General features: G+C 42.2%; 2 protein-coding genes across 5 annotated transcripts in view; one reads left to right on the plus strand and one right to left on the minus strand.

The window, feature by feature from the left end:
* Positions 1-333: 333 nt before the first annotated feature.
* On the minus strand, positions 334-18,722 carry ssrp1a (structure specific recognition protein 1a). Of its 4 annotated transcripts, none has more exons than XM_079504514.1 (18): positions 18,613-18,722; positions 16,566-16,648; positions 15,361-15,546; positions 11,159-11,264; positions 10,698-10,891; positions 10,174-10,274; positions 9,836-9,965; positions 9,422-9,525; positions 9,096-9,224; positions 8,026-8,247; positions 6,551-6,623; positions 4,103-4,235; positions 3,916-3,961; positions 2,964-3,102; positions 2,140-2,304; positions 1,733-1,854; positions 1,446-1,638; positions 334-958 (listed from the first exon to the last, which is right to left on the minus strand). In XM_079504514.1, exons 2-18 carry the CDS (start codon positions 16,617-16,619, stop codon positions 884-886), a joined length of 2,172 nt encoding a protein of 723 aa, XP_079360640.1. In that variant the 5' UTR covers positions 16,620-16,648; positions 18,613-18,722; the 3' UTR covers positions 334-883. The 4 variants fall into 4 exon arrangements, with proteins under 4 accessions (XP_079360640.1, XP_079360638.1, XP_079360641.1 ...); XM_079504512.1 differs by having other exon boundaries at positions 2,140-2,307; XM_079504515.1 differs by having other exon boundaries at positions 334-943; positions 1,440-1,638; positions 2,140-2,307.
* Positions 18,723-20,461: 1,739 nt separating this feature from the next.
* clcf1 (cardiotrophin-like cytokine factor 1) overlaps positions 20,462-22,438 on the plus strand; it is a 15,058-nt gene continuing 13,081 nt past the window's right edge. Inside the window, exon 1 of the mRNA XM_079503939.1 lies at positions 20,462-20,834. Coding sequence (XP_079360065.1) covers positions 20,816-20,834 — 19 coding nt within the window. The 5' untranslated portion in view covers positions 20,462-20,815. The remainder of the gene's footprint in view (positions 20,835-22,438) is intronic.

A 22,438-nucleotide genomic window follows, 5' to 3' on the forward strand; every position in this document is an offset into this window, starting at 1 on the left:
TCAGTAGAACTGAAGTTGTGAACATACTGTAGATAGATACACAGGCAAACATACAGACACATTTATTTGGGGGAACTCAGACATATATATTTTTAATACGACTATTACTTGATGTTAAAAGTTAAAACCCTATAGAGTAATCAACAGTGAGACAGTGTAAAGTTTCTCTGGGAGGCCTAACGCATGCGGAGGCACATGGAATCCCTTGCCAGACTAGTACTTAGCAGCTATCCATATCAATTAGGAATGATGAGGGTTAGGACCCATTTTGCCTGGACTACAGTAAATCTATGGCAGATCAGCTGCCCTGTAATACAAGAATAGGGGGTCAAATGAACTCAAAAAGCAAACTTTATTACAAAAGAACAATTTATTTAATCAACCTGAAAACGTGACCTGACGACAAAATGAAAATACACCAACTGACTTTTTTTTTTTGTTCTCTAAAACAAAACAAAAAATGTCTAATCCTAAACCTTTCGCCCATTTCCTCTCCATCCACAATACAACTACTAACTTCAAAACAAATACCATCTCCATGTGGGGCATGAAAACATCCTTTGGGCATTATGGGAAATGCGGTACACAAGTACACAAGTACAAGTACACAAGTACACCACCAAGTCAATGAGTTGTCAGCAGGAAATCCCAATGTTGCATGGGCTCATCGTTGAGTCAGCCACACGATATGAGCTTGTATCGGAAATTAAAAAAAAGGACAGAAGAAAGCGATTGAGGGAGAAAAGTACAAACAATATCCATTGGGTTGTCTCTCAGTTCATTTGTTATTTGTGGGATGTAACACAGAAGTGGTAGTACAAATCCTTGGTCTGTGATGTCTGAATGTGTATGGATGGAAAAGTTTGTGCATGTGTGTGTGTTTTCAGTCAGACTCCTGCCCCGAGCTGGGAGGGGTGGACAAGATCTTTTCCTCTTCTTCCTCCTCTTTCTCAGATTCCTGACAATGGAGAGAAGAATTCATTATGAGCGATGGATGGTTGTGGTTTGTTTTTTCTTGGCAAAATAAGATCAGTACATTTCTGGTGGCAGTTTATTTATGGTCTCTCTTTTTTTTTTAAACTGAAACATAAGCTGCCCTCCCTCTGTTAAAAGTCTTAAACGACAAAAACTAGGATACATTATAATTATATATGCTATAAACTATAAGCTTGTTGTTACCTACATTTTGTGAGACTAGGGGTCGCAATCCAAAGTTGGGTCGCGGAAAGGTGCCGTTGCGGTCACACATTGGCAACCGAAAAATATATATATATTTTTAAACCAAAAACAAAAGTGGGGTCAGCACAACCAACATCTACTTTACTACTTTGGGAGTTTTTGTTTTTTAACCTTGTACCCTACCTTTAAAAGAAGTCCATGTTCTATGCATTTAGATGTATTGTTATATAGGAGTTTTATTGGCCGAAATCGGTTGGAACCTTTACCTTTTTGCTCTTTTTACTCTTTTTGGACTTCTTGCGGTCGTTGTCCGACGAGCTATCTTCACTGGTCTCGATGAACTCTCGACTCTTGAAGCTCTCATTACCACCTGCTGCTCCTCCTGCTCGCTCCTTCTCTTTGTCTCCTGACGACTTCCTCTTCTTCTCCTCCTTCTTGCCCGTTTTGTTCTTAGTGTCCCTGAGAGAGAGGACAGGGGTTTGAAAAGGTGTGTTAAGTACATACATCATCATGCATCAAGAAAAGCAAGCACTATGCGTGTTACCAGCCTTACTTTTTGGGAGGTGAGGAGGCTGAGGCTGAGGCTGAGGCTGAGGCTCCTCCACCACTCTCCTTGTACTCCTTCTTGGCTATGTCATATTGCTTTTTAGCCTCTACAGCCTTCTCATCCCACTCCTGAAAGAGAGAAATAGAGAGAGCCAGATACCGACAGAGGTGAAAAACAAAGGAGCGGGAGGCAGACAAGTGGCAGAATGTTTACCTTTAAAATACGATTTTGTAAAATGATTAGTACAATGGGTTTGGACGGTATATTTTAGCCTGGTATCGATGTGACAATAGCATTCTTATTGCACTCATAATAGAACATTTCATTTTGACTGATGTGTTGAGCAATTTCAAGATTATGATAAAATAGTTATACAACTGTCCAGATATAGTAACTCTCTGCTCCTCTCTCACCTCCTTGTCCTCCTTGGTCAACTGTCTCCACATCTCCCCAGCCTTCTTGGAGATCTCAGTGACGGAGATGCCAGGGTTCTCTGACTTAATGCGTTCACGGCTGTTGTTGAGCCACAGCATGTAGGCAGTCATCGGCCTCTTGGGGGCGTCAGGGTCCTTCCGTTTCTTCTGCAACACAGAGGAACAATGTGCTGACACATAAAAGCCATGTTTGGATTGCTATACTTGGGACATTGACTAGTACATACACGACCTAAACCTGAACTAAATTTAAGCATAACACAGAAGCTGTTCAATTAGTAACTAATCAAAACATCCTCAAGATTAAACATGTGAACCCATTTTTAGATATTTATTATTTGGTGCAGGGCGAAAAGGAGCAGTACAGAGCTGAGTGGGGTCAAGTTTACAAATAATAGTGTTTAAGTGGTTAAATGCCTGGACACGTGCTGCGACTACCAAGAGAGGGACCAGCGCAGTGAGCGTGGCAATGGAATGGGTGCCAGAGGATGTAAAAGGAAGAGAGGGAGTCCGAAGAAGACCTTAAGACATATGTTCAAGGAAGACCTAAACAAGATGGGTGTCAGCTGGCATGGTGCAAGGCGGGTCACCAGGGACCGGAACAGAGTCGCCCAATGTTCCAATAGGAAGTTAGGAACAGGAGGAACTAAGTCTAAAGTAGGTGGTTAAAAGGTCCTTGCTTCTAAAGATATACAAGGGTATAAAAAATACTGGTAAAAGATAATACAGTGTTTTCACCACACCTAACTCATCGTCTCTCTTCAGCCTTGCATACAATACTGTCATTTGTTTTCCATGTTCACCTTTCCCGTACGTGGCTTCCTCTCTTTCTTCTCTTTCATCTCTTTGGGTTTCTTGACCTTTTTCTTCTTCGTGCCGCCCTCGCCGTCACTGTCGTCTCCTCCTTCACTGCTGTCGCTCGCCTCGGCGTTGCTGTCATACCTGACGAATAGTGACAGAAGGAAAACAACAAAGACAAAGAGCCGTCACTCAAGCTTGGCGTTATTATAATTAAACAACAACATTGATGTGATGAGGCAAAGAGGACATTAACCACTTTCAATCTGGTGTCATTGTTCTATTCAAATAGTGTAGAGGGTGGGTGAACGTCACAAACGCAACATGCAGACTTCCAAGGCGCACCGTTTCTCCGATCCGCACGAAACTTGGCAAACTCTGGTCAGTGGTCTGGCATGACAATAGTCATACCAGGGGCCATGTGTGCCCCCCAGGTCCAATCTTTACCAAACACTGTTCAAGGGTTTGCATTCAGAATAGCTACATCAGGCAGGGTCCACTCCACATGTGCCCACAGGCATACCGTTGCTCCAATCCGCACCACACTTGGCACCAGTGTTGGGCAGTAACATGTTACTTACTACAGCAATGTTAATTACTACAGTAATATATCACTGTAATATTATTACTTTACCCAGTAAGGAGTAGTTTAACATATTACTCCGCCAAAACAGTGATATTATTAGATATTACTGATCCAAGTAACACTGCAGAGTTGTTGTAGGCGAGAGGCACTTCCGCATTGGCCACAGAAGCGGAGTGTGGTTATAAGCACAACCCATGTAAGATTTAGAATGTCGCGTCCGGCCCATATGCGCACTCGAAAATAGCCGAGTTGTATGACGAAGTATAAAGGCCTATATAAAGTAGTTAGTGATAAGAAAAGGGGAAGGACAGAGTATATTGGTGACAAGAAAGGCGGAATGGAATCAAAATGAACTGCAAAAAGTCACTCACTCCTCTGCAATGTCCTCATCCTCTTCTCCGGGGTTGAAAGACTCGTCTAAAAACAGAAACAACAGGTAAGGGGAAAGTGTGACGGATCAATGCTTGACAATATCCTGGATGTAATGGTCACATTATGTATACCGCCAAACGCTATATCACACTAATCCAATTGACTGACAGGGGTTGTGACACTCACCGCTCTCGCCCTCCGACTCCTCACTGCCGTCACCCTCCTCCCTGATCTTGCCCTCTGCCTTCATCCTCTCCAGGTAGGCGTCGTGTTGGTCTTCATCGGAGTCACTGTACTCGTTATTGGTACCTTTCATGCCCTGGAAGATACACTTATACCGTCAGGAACTACGCAACCAATATGCCACAGGAGACACCACTGAACCCTGAATGCACAAAGTGGACCATCATTCGTCCTATAGGCGCTAAGACTGTCAATTAATATCCCAAGGATATAAATTTATATTTGATTGTAAAAAAGAAAATAGCTGCAGCAGTATAACAGCAGTCACACAATCCCACTTCAATATTCAAAATGAAAAGCTGAAACAAACTCAAATTTGGACAGGATTTTAAATGGTTTGATTATCAATTGCCATTAAAGGAAAAGATAATTGTTGTTGCACGTTTATAACGGCACAGCTGAGCTCGCTCAGCATGTTGATCGCCTGTTCCATTCAGTATATGTTTATTACTTTGAATACAGTAATGGTCTTTTTCTTTTCTTTCTTAAAATGTGTTGTAGGTATTAAAAGGGCCTTAAATTGTCATCTAGGGAACCCCCCTAAACCGCAATAACCACTGCCATAGAACTGCATGGCAGAAAGGCGCTGGCAGCTCCAAAAAGCTTTCTGTGGACACGTCCCCTAAAACGTAGCACTATTTTACGCACAGGGAGTTTGACATCGCTGTGATATAGACCTAAAATGAAGTACCCATTACCAAAATAATGATTAGCTACATTGAGGGGGTACCATACCATCTACAAGTAGGAAACAAAGCACCCAGTACCAAATGTAAGTTGAGTTGAGTAATCGAGTCAAGCCAGTTCCATGCAGTGGAAAAGAGACATAAGTGATACCAAAAGTAACTGGGTGAAATGTCATCCAATTCAATCTAACCTCCCTCATTTAACAGGATGTCAGTGACAGTGATGTCAGCTGAGAAACAATTGGCATTACAATCACCATATAATTATAATATGGCTGTCTGTCAGGGTTGAATGGCAGAAAGCATAAACCATGTTAAATCCGGACGAGCCACCAATACAGTAGGACAGGTTAATTTATTCTGATTGACATCCTCTGCTGATCTTGTAAGAACGGCAACCGATGGCTTAGCTGGACTGACAGGCACATTTTGACTGAACACTGAGCAATATGGGCAGGGTAATCAATATTTAAGGTATACAGATTTCCGTGCCCATAACACAGGATATACTGTATATCCTGTATCTGTACATTGCAAACACAGAAATCACATACACCTCTCGTTCCTGCCCTCACAGTCCTCCTAAGCCAATGTTGACGAAAAATGTATTCTATGATTAGTAGTAAAAGATTACTTCAGGTCTTTCCATGTCAATCACCGCAATCAAAAGACTTCAGAGATTATTGGACACACTCCCTGCTGCCCCACACACACACACACACACACACACACACACACACACACACACACACACACACAACTGTCCACACACCCACATTGACACACCATGCAGGCGTTAATAATCACTCCAAACCAATAAGATCACGCAATGTTGCCCACTTGATGAAAGGAACGCCCACAACCATACCCACCTTCTTCTATAGGTGTACATTGACAGACACACAGGAGAAGGGCAACAAAAAGGTCAATATATTGAATAAGATGGAATATAGTCTTACGTGAAACCTTAATAGTCCAGCAGCCGAGATGGGCGGGTGGGAAATTTGGTATATAGTATTTTTTATTGGCCTAAAATATTGTCTATATACATACATTCATGAATCCACTTGCTGACAGTATTGAGCAATTTTTTTATAGGGGTTTCTTGTGACCCTACCTACTGTACCTATAACATCCTATGGCAGGTAAAAATTTCAAACTTTCTTTTTGCTTTAAGTAGCATGTGACATGTCAAACTAGGGGGTTTTCACGATTCTGAATCCATTCCAAGCATAAGTTTTGCACAAAATACACTCATTGGGCTAAAAACAGCCATAGCCACTTGCCCAAATGTGCCCAAAATGTGCTGACCTCATCACACTTGTCATGACGTCTATGACCGTTTTTAGCCCAGTTTTGTGCAAAACTTGCTTGGAATGGATTCAGAATGAAATCATGAAAACCCCCTAGTTTGACATGTCACATGCTACTTAAAGCATAAAGAAAGTTTGACATTTTTCACAATTTTGCCTGCCATAGGATGTTAATGGTACAGTAGGTAGGGTCACAAGAAACCCCTATAAAATAAATTGCCCAATACTGACAGCCGGTCAGCAAGTGGATTCATGAATGTATGTATAGACAATATTTTAGGCCAATAATTTAAAAAAAAGACTATATACAAAATTTCCAACTTTGAACAAAAGAAGCCTGTCGGCTGCCAGACTATAAACATTTTAAGAAAGTAAACGTTCAAATCAGTTACCTCTTTGAAGCCTCTGTTTTTGATGTTGAGTTTCTTGGCATTGACAAAGTCAAACAGCTTCCCGTATTCTTCCCTGTGGGAAGAGAGCCACATATCCACGAGACAAATAAGACTCACCACTTAACAGATACTCTGTAGACTATATTGCTATGGTGGTCAGAAAAAGGTTACTTTGCGATATGAATGTGTAATGTGTACCAAAGCTTAGCGTTGCAAACCTTTCCGGAAATGGGAAATAACAGGAAGTTAAAAGCTTTAAACAAATTATAATCTGTGGACTTTGGTTTAGGCTAATATGTGCGGTTATAAAAAATACTTAAAACAAATAATAATAATTGCTGGATTAAATTAAATTAAAGAAAGACGTGTTCCCTCGTTTTGGCACAGTCTAGTCTTCTGGTCTAGAGGTTGGTTCACCGATCTGAGCGCCCGCTGTTTCTGACCGACCCAAAACTAAATCCAACATATACAGTAGATTAGTGATTTGCATGATTTACTAACTGTGACAGCCCAATGTGTGCGAGATTGAGTTGATGTGTGTGGCTGTGTCACCGTCATTACCTCTCAATAGATTGAGTTCATGTGTGTGGCTGTGTCACCGTCATTACCTCTCAATAGATTGAGTTCATGTGTGTGGCTGTGTCACCGTCATTACCTCTAGTTCATGTGTGTGGCTGTGTCACCGTCATTACCTCTAGTTCATGTGTGTGGCTGTGTCACCGTCATTACCTCTAGTTCATGTGTGTGGCTGTGTCACCGTCATTACCTCTAGTTCATGTGTGTGGCTGTGTCACCGTCATTACCTCTCAGATTGAGTTCATGTGTGTGGCTGTGTCACCGTCATTACCTCTCAGATTGAGTTCATGTGTGTGGCTGTGTCACCGTCATTACCTCTCAATGCTGCTGAAGGTGATTGAGTTCATGTGTGTGGCTGTGTCACCGTCATTACCTCTCAATGCTGCTGAAGGTGAACAGATTGAGTTCATGTGTGTGGCTGTGTCACCGTCATTACCTCTCAATGCTGCTGAAGGTGAACAGATTGAGTTCATGTGTGTGGCTGTGTCACCGTCATTACCTCTCAGATTGAGTTCATGTGTGTGGCTGTGTCACCGTCATTACCTCTCAGATTGAGTTCATGTGTGTGGCTGTGTCACCGTCATTACCTCTCAATGCTGCTGAAGGTGATTGAGTTCATGTGTGTGGCTGTGTCACCGTCATTACCTCTCAATGCTGCTGAAGGTGAACAGATTGAGTTCATGTGTGTGGCTGTGTCACCGTCATTACCTCTCAATGCTGCTGAAGGTGAACAGATTGAGTTCATGTGTGTGGCTGTGTCACCGTCATTACCTCTCAGATTGAGTTCATGTGTGTGGCTGTGTCACCGTCATTACCTCTCATTGAGTTCATGTGTGTGGCTGTGTCACCGTCATTACCTCTCATTGAGTTCATGTGTGTGGCTGTGTCACTGGCATTACCTCTCAATGCTGCTGAAGGTGAACTGGTTCCCCTGCTTGGTCTCAATCTCGAAGTCGAAGGAGCGTGTAGTGGTGGTACCTCTGGCGAAGTTGACGTTGGAAATCTCCTCAAACCGCAGGTGCACCGGAGGCTTGTGCACGTATATAAAACCCCTCTCCAGTGGATACAGGAGGCCAGAGGAGGCCTTGTACGAGCAGGTGATGCACTGGGCACCCGAGTGGCTACAAATAGGGAGGAGTAGAAGACAAAAAAAAAAGCTTTTTATCATATAATGTTCTCAGCTTTGGTTTATGCAATATATCCTGTGGCCATTTGTTCCGATAAAAACTATAAAGCGTGTCTTTAGCCATAGAGATTTTTACAATACTGTTATTTTGAAAACTGTCAAGTAACCCAGTTCTTAGAAGTGTATCCTCTACTGCACTTGCCCATGCACCTTTTACAGACGAAACATCCCAGTTGAAATGTGTCCTGGCAACTCTATTCTCTGGCATTTTGATTGAGGATTCATCTATTCCATAAGGCTACCATGCTGCTTCTCCAGCCTATCTCACACGGCTCCCATCCCATGTCTCCTGAATTTATGCACTCCTGCCCTATTCTGGGCTATTGGTCCTTTCATATTTGTGTTTGAGACCCATAGTGTGAAATAGTTTGGAGTAGGCAGCATATCCCAGATCACCCAGCTGGTTAGTTTTTGGTATTATACCACCAGAGCCCTACCTGAAGATTTTCAAAATGTAAATGTTTGTCCAAATTATTAGTCATAATCGTTTTAATTTTGCGCTACCATAATTATTATGTCTTCTGCATTCATCAAGATATCTAGTTTAGTACTGCCATCATAGTTTACTTTAGACCCAATCCAAGTTGTTTGAGTTCCTTTGCCAAATTGTTAATGAACATTGCAAAGAAAGAATAGGGTAGAGGCTTTGATGTATGTATGTCGTGTGTGTGTATATAATGGACAGAGAAAAGATATTTGTGTTAGTATGAGCATATAGACCTGTATTCATTTCAGATCTGCTCATATGTTTAGTGAGTGCGTGTGTGTTGCACAGGTGTGTACCCCTGGAAGTTGCCTGGAACAGTGATCTTGCGGTTGACCAGAGCCTTCATTACCCTGCTGACAAGCTCGTACAGAGAGCCCGACATGTTCTTACTGAGCTTTCCTTCAAAACGACGCTCCACATCCTCCCTAGAATTTGAGGAAACAAGATGAATGTAGTGATTAAAACATGCATGTAATGTAAAACATCCAACATAAAGATACATTGCCCATTTCTGTGACATAATCAAAAGATCTGTAACAAAGGTTTGCACGTGTGACACAGACACGGGAAATCAATCCAAGTTGGCATGTCTTTATTTCCCATTGTCTTTGGTTAAACTCACTCGCTCATGTTTAAGGTGAGACTAATGTCTTCCTCCTTGGAGAAGAGCAGGATGAGGAAGTGGTAGCGGGTCTGACCCTGCTTGATGGGAGGATCCAGACTGATCTACACAAAGAAACCAGAGGAAAGAGTTAAAGGAAAAGAGAGAAGGAGGGAGGAGGGGTGAAAATAGAAGGAATTTGAATGGAAGGACAGTGACAGCGAGATGAAACGCATTCACAGGTTATGAAAGGCAAGAGCAAATCTCTCTGCGGCATGCGTTACTGTGGACACAATAAATATTTACTGCAAAATGTACTCAACATATGAGAATAATACACCAACATTACATAGCTCAATAATTGCTCTCAATTAAATGGAGAAAGAAAACCAAGGACAGGCTGAGAGGCTGGCTGGCAAACAGACTCTGACTTACCACAAAGAACATCTGCCTCTGGTCCTTGTGCGGCAGTAGGAAGAGACGCAGCACGGTGGTGTAGGGAATCTTGTAGTCAAACGTCTTACCGTGGAGGTGAAGGAACGTGGGATAGATACGGATGTCGTACCTGAATGGGTAGAAAGTGGCAGGATTATTATAAAAAATAAAAGGTCCCGGCATCAGCACCGTGCTAGCTACATTTAATCAAAAATGTGTCTGTGCAAACAACCGGAGACGGAATGCCCGGCCGTCACTGAAAGGCAGATTAGACCTCTTATTTTGGCTTTACATTTATGGGATGACAGAGAAATGTTGTGGTTGTGTGTTTCCTATACCTTCCTCTGGGCGTAAGACACTGCAGCTCTTTGAAGACACACACGGCGTCTCCTGTGGCCTGGATGACATCAGCCTTGGACAGCACATTCGCTGCAAATTGCTGAGGACACACATCCTGTTAGTGCTGAATCAACACGGACAAAACAGCTGCCGCTTTACAGGACAATTAGTGGTCTTTCTGTCAAATAGAGTCAAAGTCCAGTAGATACCCTTTGCTATCAAGTCACAGGTTCAAGCACCAACTTAGTTCATTTAAGCTGGAGCTCCCTCTGGTGGGAGGAGAAATGACCACAGCCTGTAGTAGCAACTCAAATTGGATGTACGGCCAGTAAGCATGACTTAAAAGTTCTCACTTAAAAAAGTGGTCTAGGGACAAGATAGCCTCACTAGACTCCTTGTTACAGAGCAGTCAGAACCGGTTCAAAGTGCTTTTACACACTACATCCATCATGGGTGGCAGTGGGGCAGAAACCTAACCTCACCTCCCAGTTTACAAACCGTTACTTGCCGTAAATGGGCTTACCTCCACGGGATCCTGTCCCTCGTCTCCCGCGCCGGGGGGGACGTAGAAACGGACCTCCATGAGGGAAACCTCAGCATCGTCGTTCTGGTGGAACTCTAGCGTCACCTCGTTCTTGCCCGTAGCGCATTGGGACACGCTGTTCAGTGGGACCTCGAACGCCGTGTTGTCATTGACGTCAAACGACAACAGTGGCCCTGAAGTGGACGACCACAGAGAAGCAGGGTTACAAAAATGCGTGCGTGTGAATACCATGTTTTGCTACCAGAAAAAGATAAACATTTTCTGCCTAAAAAGTTTTTTTTTTAGTTTAAAATAATTCACTATGGGGTTAATGTTCAGAATTTGGGGGATGTTTCGGGTTAGGGATTACGGTTAGTTTCAAGGATTTAGGGTTATATTTGGCCAGCAGGTTAAGTAAATCTTTTTAATAAAGAATTTGTAAGACAAATATGTGTGTTTACCTGAAAACTTGGCAGTACCCCAGTTCCAGCCCTTGACACACATGTCCTTCTCAGTCAGCTCTAGCTTGTAGTTAGCCTTGAAGAATTCGGAGATCTTCTCTAAATCCTGAAAGACAGAGGGAGGGGGTTGGGGGTTGAAGGAAGACAGAAAGTGTAAGAAACCAAACAGTGGAAGAAATTAAATAAATGAAATACAGGGACAGTGAGATGAGGAAAGTGCAAGAAGGCAAAGAGTGACGGAAAGAGATCAAATTAAAAGAATGAAGAGAGGGGATAAGAACGGGAAATCATCAAAGTTAGCTGCTGTGTCCATGGCTTACTGCTGCACGGTTCAAAACCTATCCAAAAACAAAAAACATACACCCCATCCTCCCCCTCCCCACTAAGGGGCTTAATTAATCACAGCTCAATTAGAACCCCGCCCACCGCAAGGTCCCCTGGGACACAGGAGGTGAACGTAATCTGTTCGCTCCCACTGTTCCCCCCTTTCACTGACAATCAGCCTGTTTATTTATCCTGCAGGCTTGGGGAGAGCGCGCACACACACACACACACACACACACACGCACACACACACGCACACACACACACACACACGCAGGGACAGAGAAGCAGTCTCACACACAGGCGCTGTCCTAAATGCACATATGGAAGTGATTGCGGTGTGTCAGTGTGTCTGCTGCGTATTTCTCTGCATATGTGTATGTGTGTGTGCATGCGTGTGGGGGATAAGACAATGAGACTGTGTGGAAAAATAGTTTATGCACCTGGATATCTGCCTGTCTGTAACGCCTGATTTATACTTGGCTGCGCGACACTGGCGCACAACTAAGTATAAATCACCCTTATGGTTATTACAGCAAGGACAGAGAAAGCCAGCCTGTATGCGTTGTGTGTACACTGTACAATATTGTGTTTCTATGTTTATTTATTCAGTATTATTAATCCAATGTTTAGGTATAAGAACTTTCCTACTACTAGGTACTAAGAAGAGTTCTTCCCCATTGTACAGTACTATGTGTTACTTAATATAATATAGGTGTGAATGCTTTAAATTAAGGACTACCAAAGTATTATATATCGTCTTAAAAACATATGAAGGCAATTAATCACACTTATGTACTGAAAATTCTATTTTAACCTTTACGTTTTTAGTAATGTAATGATTGGATGGTTTACCATTTCTGATTGAACCGGCTTTCTAACTCCAATTCTTACTGGAAGACAATGAAACAAAAATTGTAATAATCAGGCCTGCTTTATGTAGCGTATTCATTCACTGTGTTGGCAGAATTGATGTTGCTTACCTCATTTCATCAGAATAAACACTAATTTCCCAATACATCCTTCACAGACACATGCAAAGAATCTTGCTCAATCCCCAAACGTCTGACTTCTATTACTACATATCCATGATTTATTCCAAGTGTCCTTGAAACTATCATCTATCCCCCCAACTGCCACAAACAAGCCTCAAGATCTCTAGTCCCCTCGGCCAGTTGAGCACTCAGCCAGATCAATGTCCCGGTAGTTTTCATCTGATGAGTGGTTTTCACCTGTCCTGCATTCATAATGCACATCCTGTGCCATGCTCTCAATATAAACTATGACCTCAATGTCTCCATCCATCTAACACATACATGTATACACAGACATGACTACATGCGTGTAGAACAAGTGTTCACTCGTATTTACACAGGGCTGCCGTAGAAGAACATATAAGTTGAGGGCCGCACCAGAAAATGCCTGTGGGCTGGTTTAGTCGAGTAGCTAGCAGCTAGACCTCCAGTAGATTCCTGGGCACTGACACGGGCCGATGGATAATAAACAATGACTTCATGCCCGACGCTCCGGGACAGAGAGGATCCATCTCCAACAATACGTGCTGATTAAACCCCAGAGAGCGCACTTCACTCGTGGGCCCTGCTAGCCGCAAACCTGGGCTTTTAAAAATGCCCGTAAATGGGCACACAAGACACACAAACATGGTTGTTTACTGGCACAGAGGCACTCGGCATACATTCAGAGAGGAAACAAAAGACAAAGTTACATTGACAAAAAACAAACACAAAACAGCTCTTTTCTTCTTTCTTTTGCTGAGCCAAACTGTTTCAACAGATTGATATAAACACTGACTCACATGAGCCGATGATTGCACTGTTTATGGAACACACATGCTAGAGCTGGTTTCCCTCATTAATCCCATTAGAAGGTTTGGGGGAGAGCAGCTACTCTTTCACATGCTGATGATAGCAAAACACAGGTCAAACACACGCACGGGCCAGGCACAAACACACACACCAAATACACACAGGCACGCCCATACACATATGCACAAATTACATTGTGAGGAGAACTCTGCGGGACTCAACCGAACGGGAAGGCTTTATTACACCACTGTCACAAGAGGGATGGAAGTAATTTTCGAAGTAATCTTGCTAGGATCATCAGTCTTGTCGTTAACATTGCATCAACATTATTCATATCATTGCTGCTGTGTTTCCACAGTGGTTTAAGACTGTTCTTGGAGGTTTGCGTACACAACAGAGGAACTACATTTATTTCAATGTACACTGAAATTCTAATTTTTGGGTGTTCGGCTTACAGTAACAGCACAACAGAATACTGTTTAGGATACCAGCACACAGAAATGTCCTTACAGCACTTTTCTTTTGTTGGCATACTAGGTAAGCATACAGTGTACGCATTCTGCTAAGCGTTCGTGAGGGCTGATGAAGGCTTAAAGCCTAAATGCCTAATGTTTTTTTCTTTGCTCTCCCTCACGGACCTACTTGCAGATTATACCAGTGTCAGTCTAATAGGGGATTCACACTGAGACGGACTGAGTCCGTTTCATTCGAACCGTTTCCGAATACGGTTGCCTGGTCCCCGCTGGCCATGATTCACATTGGCCGAGATTCAACAGTGCACCCGGGTACACTTCATTCAACTTATGTGCCTCAGAGGGGTGTTGTGGACTATGGGGCTTTGAGAGACAGAACATATCATGTCACAGAAGAAGAGTCCCTTTCACAGTTTAGAGCAAATAATAAAGTTTGGCTGTGTTCCTGACATTGTCTTGAATTATAATAACAACAATACACAACTAAAGCAGTGTGCGCTGATGGTCTTAAACAGCGCAATGTAACGTTGTCTCTCGTCTGTATGACGTGACTTACGTATCCTTGGTATGTTAACAGTGACGTCACTGACTAATGCTTGATATGTTTGTCCTACTGTAGCTGGAGCGCATGTGTTTTTTTGTTTTCCACGGCTCATGCTGTGCTACTCAAACACTAGCGGATTATCAATCATTCTTTGTCAACATTCAAGTAGAACTACCAGAAGTACAACCCAGGTAAAATAATGTGTCATTATAAAAATATATAAATTATGATTATAGTTCACTTCCTCCTTTTAGTACAGATGGCTTTCACATCGCAGCAATCCGTATCAGAGACTTGATTGATTGCGATCCCGGGTACGGTTGGGAGATCCGCTCCCAGGAACGGTACGCATCATTCACACTAAGTGAACACATTCTGCCAAGTGGTCCCGAGTGAGCATCCGGGACCATAGTGTGAAACGACTCTTCCCTAAGTCTACCTTATGTGGATTATACGATTGACATTTTGCACCTTATGTACAACGGGTGCATGCGTTTGGTTCGACGTACTAACAGTCATACAGTCATGAGTCCAACACCCTACACAAAACCCAACCCTAAACCTAGTTAGTTTAAACCTGCCACTGGTTAGTTGTAACCTGCCACGCATGTCGGGAGCCACGGGTTAGTTGTAACCTGCCACGCATGTCGTAGTTTTAATGTGCCACGCATGTCGGGAGCCACGGGTTAGTTTTAACCTGCCGCACATGTCGGGAGCCACAAGTTAGTTGTAACCGGCAGCACATGTCGGGAGCCACGGTGTTGTCGAACTAATGCCTGTCAGTTAGAGTTGTGCTCACATTAACCCATTTTGGGCGGGAACCCCTTTTGGTGTTAGCATTAGCTATTGAAAAATAGCAGATCTACGAGCTTGTAGGTCTGCTATTTTTGAAAAATCGAAGAACGACTGACATAGAAACATAGCTTTTTCAGAAAACTGTCAGGATGTAGAAGACATTTTTAGAATCTGATCTCAGGTCAAATTCACCTAACTAACTGAATCCATAGTGCTAAGTGCACACATGCATAGACTCACTGTATCTCTGAAGCCATCATATTTGTGGACATGCCCAGTGCTAGTTGTCAGTTTGATTCCATGTCCCAAACACACACGTCTCCACTGGGCCACGCTGAGCTCCCCAGCTGGGATGTTGTCCACCCTGCCCGTCTTGCTGCTCTTGTAGACCACATTCTGCTTGCTGAAACGCAGACGCCCATCATTCTGCAGTGACAGGACACATACAGTCAAATTAATGGTGTATTACTGAAGGAGTGTAAAATCCATATACCAAGATTGCATTTGTAAACTCTGAATGTGTACACTCTCACTGTTAGCTAGTTTTACATGCATTAAACTTTTAGTTAAAAAATGTCACACACCAATTTTAGTTTACCACTACAAGTTAACACAAAATATATTTAAGAACAGGGGCACACACATAATTTATAGTAATATACTGTGGGCTTTTCAAAGTTTGACGTCACATACTGTACTGTACCACAGTGCCCTACAATTATTGAGTGGAGAAAAAAGGTGAAATCCTCAACCAATTAATAAAACTCTTCAGTGTTCACAGCAATGCATACACTGGGGTGATTGCAAGAGGTTAAATGGAGATGGTGGCATCTTTTAAAGCAATGGTTCTCAAAGTGGGCTAAGGCAGAGGTTCCCAACCACTGGTACTGGCACTAGTGGTACTTAAGTACTTGAGGAGTCGCCCCAAAAACAGGTAGTTCTTCTGACCAAGTAATTGGTTGAAATAGGCTATCCAGCCGTGCTGAAATGATCATGACAGCACAGCTCACCTAGCCGTTAATAAAATATTTGAGAACGGATTAATCACATTAGAAATATCATCAGCTGTACTGATTAGTGATTATTGAATGGAACAAAAAGGGCAGGTATACGCTCCTGAATTTTAACATCAGTTATTATGGTGGTACTTGGAGAGCCAAATATTTTCTGAGGTGGTACTTCAGTATATTAAAAGGTTGAGAACCAATGGGCTAAGGGACCCTCAGGTTTAGGGTTCCTTGACAGCATTCCTAAAAAAAAAAAGGTCCTTAAAGAGCATACAAGTGGAACCAAAAGGACCCTTCCTTACGGGTCCATTTGGTTCCATTTGTACGGTCTCAAGAATTATGGGTGTCCACAAGCATACACTGAATAGATGTGTTATGTTATGTGACATTACATTCAGGGGATACAGGCATAATGTGAGCAGGTATGCAGTTACTGACCCAGGAGCCTTTCATCTCCTGATAAATCTCATTGAACTCCAGCGTGTCTCCCATCTCATCCACAGGCGACGACCGATGCTCTACTGACAAGAGAGAGTAATACATTAGATACAAGCAGACACCTGCTTTGATAAAATTAGGGACGCTTTTGACTGGGGTTTATTTCTTTGATTTAGTTAGTTACATGACAGAGGAATAGGCATGTAACGATATATCGTATATCGATATTATATCCCGACGATATGTATCGATTTATTAAAGATTAATAACGATTTTTTATTTATTTAGGGGGGCTAGTGTGTGATATGAAATGTGAGCTGTAATCATATTCCATCATATTCACGTGCTTTTGGAGAGAAATGAGACAGACTCCATGCAGTCACTTTCAGTAGTAGAGGCCTGCAGAGGGGAGCTGTATGTGTCTGTGACACAGGTGATGGTCGTTATTGATGCTCATTAATACATCAAGGAAGGCAATTATGTTTCTGCACTGTCAAATAGGTCTACATCTATCCTAAGATGCCATCAAAGAAAAGAAGAAATGTTAACTCGAGCTAGGTTTTAACATGAAAGCATGTTTACAGTTGTTGCACAGAAATTAAGTAATTTTACATGAAAGTAATGCTACTTTTGCAATGTAGTTAAATAAAAATTGTGAAAAAAGCTTGAGTGTAGCTTGAGTGTATCGTTACATGCCTACAGAGGAAATATTGATTTCTAACAGGAGGAGGCTGTCTTTTCTCTTCGTTGTTCCTCCTGATCACATTTTCAAGAAATCTCAAGAAGAGAATACCACTCACGGACATGTCCTTTAGTTTAAGGCACTTTATTATTTTATGGTTGGCATAGTATGTTGCAGAGCAGACAGCAAAACGTACGCGTTATAATAAAGTGCCTTAAAGGACATGTCCATGAGAAAAAAATGTATAGACATTTAGACGAATTAGAGTCGTGCAGGCTTCCTTGCTTTAAAGTTCCTCCTGATCACATCACAATATCAAGAGAACGTGTCAACTTAGCTGCCTGTGTAATAGAATTATATTACAGGGGTACAACACCTACAACGATACACTAATAAAGTAAAAAGCGTATAGGCCTATACATACCCTAAAGGAGTAGTTATACCTAAAACAATTCTAACAATTACACACACAGTAAAGCCTTGAATTAATTGGAGAAGTTTTGGTTTTTGTGACAGGGGGAGTCTCATATTGACCAGTCCTCAAATTATTGGCTCAGGAATGAGACAAAACAAAATCTCCACGAATTCAAGGCTTCATAATGGCCCTCATGGGGTGTGTAATTCATAGAAAATAAGTATGTTTGGGGGGGTGAACTAATCCAGCGTCAATTTTAGAATTGCTAACACTTAAAGTGTAAAGAACTATAAAATAACGTTATTTGTGTGCAAAGAAACACAGACCAAGAAACTTCATACATTTTCAAGTATGATGAAGTTATTTGTCAAATGGTTTAGCCTACACTTATGCAAGGGCTGGGAGCTAATTAGCTACCTAGTGACAACATAAAGAGTATGCGGTGTTTACATTTTAATAACGTATGATATGACCCAGTGTTTTATTTAACGGGATGCCAGCCAGTTACACATATATGTCACGTCGACGCTTTGCTGTAATAGAAATGGAAAGTTACTAGTGCGCTGGCTGGGCCATTAAAACAGCGAAGCTAGCGCTGACTTGTATGCTAAAGGATGCGTCCGTTTTGTTCCATGCCGTGTCCCTCTCTAATTGTTGCATGAGTTGTGTCGACTTGATCATAGAGACAGTGTACAAGCCGAGAGCTCCGCCCGCTCTATGCCTTAACGAGTAGCAAATCAAGCGCTCACAAGCGATGCAAGGCCACTGCTGAGTACAAAGCAACAATGTGTGATCTGATCTCTGTACTCTGCCAACATAGGATAGTTCCCAACACTCAATGGAAGCGTGTTTGGATCTAATGCACACTCATTTCTATCTGACATTAAAGCAAACCCCGACCGGGCCCAATGCAACATCATTAATAAATGGTAAACTTCATCATGCCTTACTGTCAGTGTGGTGATCACGGCAGACTTCTTCGCCTGTTTCCCGCGTGTAGCATCAGGGGGCTAACGCTGACGTCACAGGAAAGGAAGTGGGGCTTGTATTTACTTCCGGTACGGTTTGGTGATGTTTTGTGTTCTGTCCATTTTTAGCCATACTTTTACTTATTCAGAATTCAGAAAAATTATTTTGCATTCAAGTTTTCAAAATCTGAAAAGAAAGTAGTCATCTTTCTTGTAGGTCTTTATTTTTAATTTTCAATTTGTCCCCGTTTGAAAACAAAAAGAACGGAACAGACTGCAATGGCCACCATATGCCACTGGGTGGCATGAGCAACCCCTTCTTCTACCTCGCAAAATGAACGTTTGCTCGACCCCTGGTTCAATAAAGCGCTGTTCATGTCTGTGTTCTATAGCATATTACTACTACACTAATGGACATTTACTCATTGTACTGTAATAGCCTACTCACAGCTATGGTTTCTATAGGCTCAAAGGGGAGAAACTAAACTGGGAGCATTTACAATGCATTTACAAAACTCAATTAGAATACAGGTAAAAAAACAAATAATACACAGGTGTCACAAATGATACCAAATAGCAAATGCTGTGTCTGACAGCATTTGCTATTTGGCCAGTGAGCCAACATCCACAATAGCACCACGAGTGGCAGGTCACAGGTGGAAGTGTTAAAAACAAAGTTACAGCATATTACATTAAATATACATGTCATTTGATCGAGGACACTTTATGTCTTTCTTTCTTTTTTACTCTTGAAGCTTAGCTGTGGTGTAGTAAGCTTGTCTGTCTGTCTGTCTGTCTGTCTGTCTGTCTGTCTGTCTGTCTGTCTGTCTGTCTACCGGTTTCCATCCATCTATATCTCTACCAGATGTTATACTCTGGTCGTTTTGATAGGTAACTTCAACGCAATAGTATCCTCATGTTTTTTTTTGTTTTTTTTAAACCAACAGACAGATAAATTCGTGAGAGGTCCGTTGTGTATTTCCTGGCAAAATAGTAGAAGAACAGAATGAATGTGATTGTGATTACAGGATAATCCACTTTGATCTACCTGTCTATAGGTCTGTCAGCCAGCGTGTGTGTGTGTGTGTGTGTGTGTGTGTGTGTGTGTGTGTGTGTGTGTGTGCGCGCGCGTGTGCGCGCGCGCGCGAGCGCATGAGAGAGTGTACAATATGGTTCACTTGACTGACTGACAGCTCGAGGTGAGAGAGGGAGATCACACTAATCTTACAGTCAATAAAACTATAATACCAAAGGAATGAAAAGAACAGAGTGCCATAGCATATTGTGGAGCAAGAATCTCTCTTCTGGCAGATGGAGAGAGAGAGGGAGAGAGAGAGAGAGAGAGAGAGAGAGAGAGAGAGAGAGAGAGTATACATTTGTGTGGCGTTTTAGGCCCACTGACCTGGACCGACACGCATCCTTTACAAAGGCACTGATTAGACATCAAACGAGCGAGTCATGTCGACTATAGGAGGATGAGACCAGAGGGATGGAAATTAGTTGTGACAAGTCTCGTGGTTCACCAGGTCTCTGTCAAAGTTTAGCCGATGCGTCAACTCGGTGAATCACCAGCTAACGATAGAGAGAGAGAGAGAGAGAGAGAGAGAGAGAGAGAGAGAGAGAGAGAGAGGGAGAGATAGAGAGAGAGAGAGCTAGAGAAATGGGAAGGAGGGAGTAAAATAAGGAGGGAGGGGGGAAGACTTTCTCTCTCATTACAAAAAGCTCCGCCGTCAGTCAGTCAGTCAGTCTGTCACTGAGACCACACGCACCCGTCAGTCTTTGGACCGTCACCTTCTTGGATGAGAGATCATGAGACAATAGGCTATACCCGCAGAAATTTAGGGCTACGAGCAATTATTTTAAATCAAAATATTTTAATATAGCCTATCAGGTGATTAAATATAGCCTATCAGATGAATAATTATAGCCTCTGCAGTGGTTATCGAATTTCATAGACATTTTCCGCATTTCCCATTAATTGCACGTGCGCTTTTGGGGGGGAAATTGATTTAATTTAGCCAACGCTGAAAGTTTTGCGAAAGTTTTGAATACAGAGAAGGAAACGAAATAAGCTATTATATTGAAAGAGTTGGAGACAAGAGGACGTAATTGCTTTATTTGCTTGCTTGTACGTGGATGAGCCCATGAGTGCGCACTGAACGGAAATAAAAGGATTTCGTCCAAAATGAAAAGGATTTGTGGAGGTAAGTCCTTGAAGAAAATCTCTTGAGGCTCTTTTGAAATGATCTATAGGCTTTAAAAAACAATAACATTTTTAAAACACTGTTTTTAATCATCAGAAAAAGGCAATATTAATATACACAATTAATAACACACTAATAAAATCGAGTTTTTATATGTTTTTATTGTCCGCCTTCTGAGAAATGTTTTATCTCGCACGTCTGAATGTTTGAATTGATTGGCCTAACTTTTCCTCATAAATTGTGAAAATGTACTGAAAATTATTGCATTTATGAATGTTTCCTAAAATCTCTCTTAAATCTTTAATCTCTGGTTAAAACTTTTAGTTAAAACAGATACATGTTCCATCACGTGCATGGCATAATCTTGAAATGTTGGGACACAAACTATAAACAAAAATGCACATTTACATTTTGATGCAAGAATTCAGGACAAATTCATGTTGCTTCAAATGAATATCGTTACCATGATGCACTTTAACTTTAGGGGCCTAGACAATGTTTTATTTGAGAAACCACCCTGAAATAGTTTAAATTAAAGCATCCATATATATTGAAAAATGGTTCAGGAATGGATCATTTCTCTGACATGAGATGCAAAGAGAAAAGGCAGACTAGAGATTATAAGGTGCTCTGATAAAGCACCTTTCACTTGTTCCAAGAAATGTGTGTGTGTGTGTGTGTGTGTGTGTGTGTGTGTGTGTGTGTGTGTGTGTGTGTGTGTGTGTGTGTGTGTGTGTGTGCGTGCGTGCGTGTGATGGAAGGAGCTATAGGGAGAAAGGAAGAGAGAGGGGAAGTCTCATTCATTGTGTAAAGAAGGGGGTTGAGGGGGTCAGAGGCAGCTAAAACCCCTGTCTAGTTAGCTGTCACCGATATGAGAAAGTACATGATTCACGTTAGTCAGGGTGTTAGGACACACATACACACACTCTTTCTCTCTCTCTCACACACGCACACGCATGCACACACACACACACACACACACACACACACACACACACACACACACACACACACACACACACACACACACACACACACACACACACACACACACACACACACACACACACTTCTGGAGTTCTCTGTCGAACTCACGTGCATGCATGCAGACACTCACAGATACACACACACACACACATGCACACCTGCCCCCTGGGACTACCCTTGCGGCTGCTGTTGCATGTCTGTAAAGAGGAAAAAGAGAGCAAGTGAGACAGACAGACAGACAGACAGACAGACAGACAGACAGACAGACAGACAGACAGACAGACAGACAGGGATGAGCTTGAACGCTCACTCTGTGACGAAATGATGCGACAAGCTTTAAAACAAAAGGAAAAAACAGCTTGTCTCTCTCTCTCCTCTCCACATGCTTTTCCCCCTTATATTCTCTCTCTTCTCTCTGTTAAACTGTTATAGGTGGTCCTACTCCTTAATTGAAAATCAAAATGTATCAAATGTACGGTCATTATCATGAGTCCACTCGTGAAACATGTGTGGTCATTCAGAACATTTGTGTAACTTTGGAAGAACAACAAATAGCAAGTTGGGCTGAGAATAAACTGCTGCTCCCAAAGACAGTTTGAGAAAGCAAATAGAACACA

This window comes from Electrona antarctica, assembly GCF_951216825.1.
Source record: "Electrona antarctica genome assembly, chromosome: 1".
Lineage (NCBI taxonomy): Eukaryota > Metazoa > Chordata > Actinopteri > Myctophiformes > Myctophidae > Electrona > Electrona antarctica.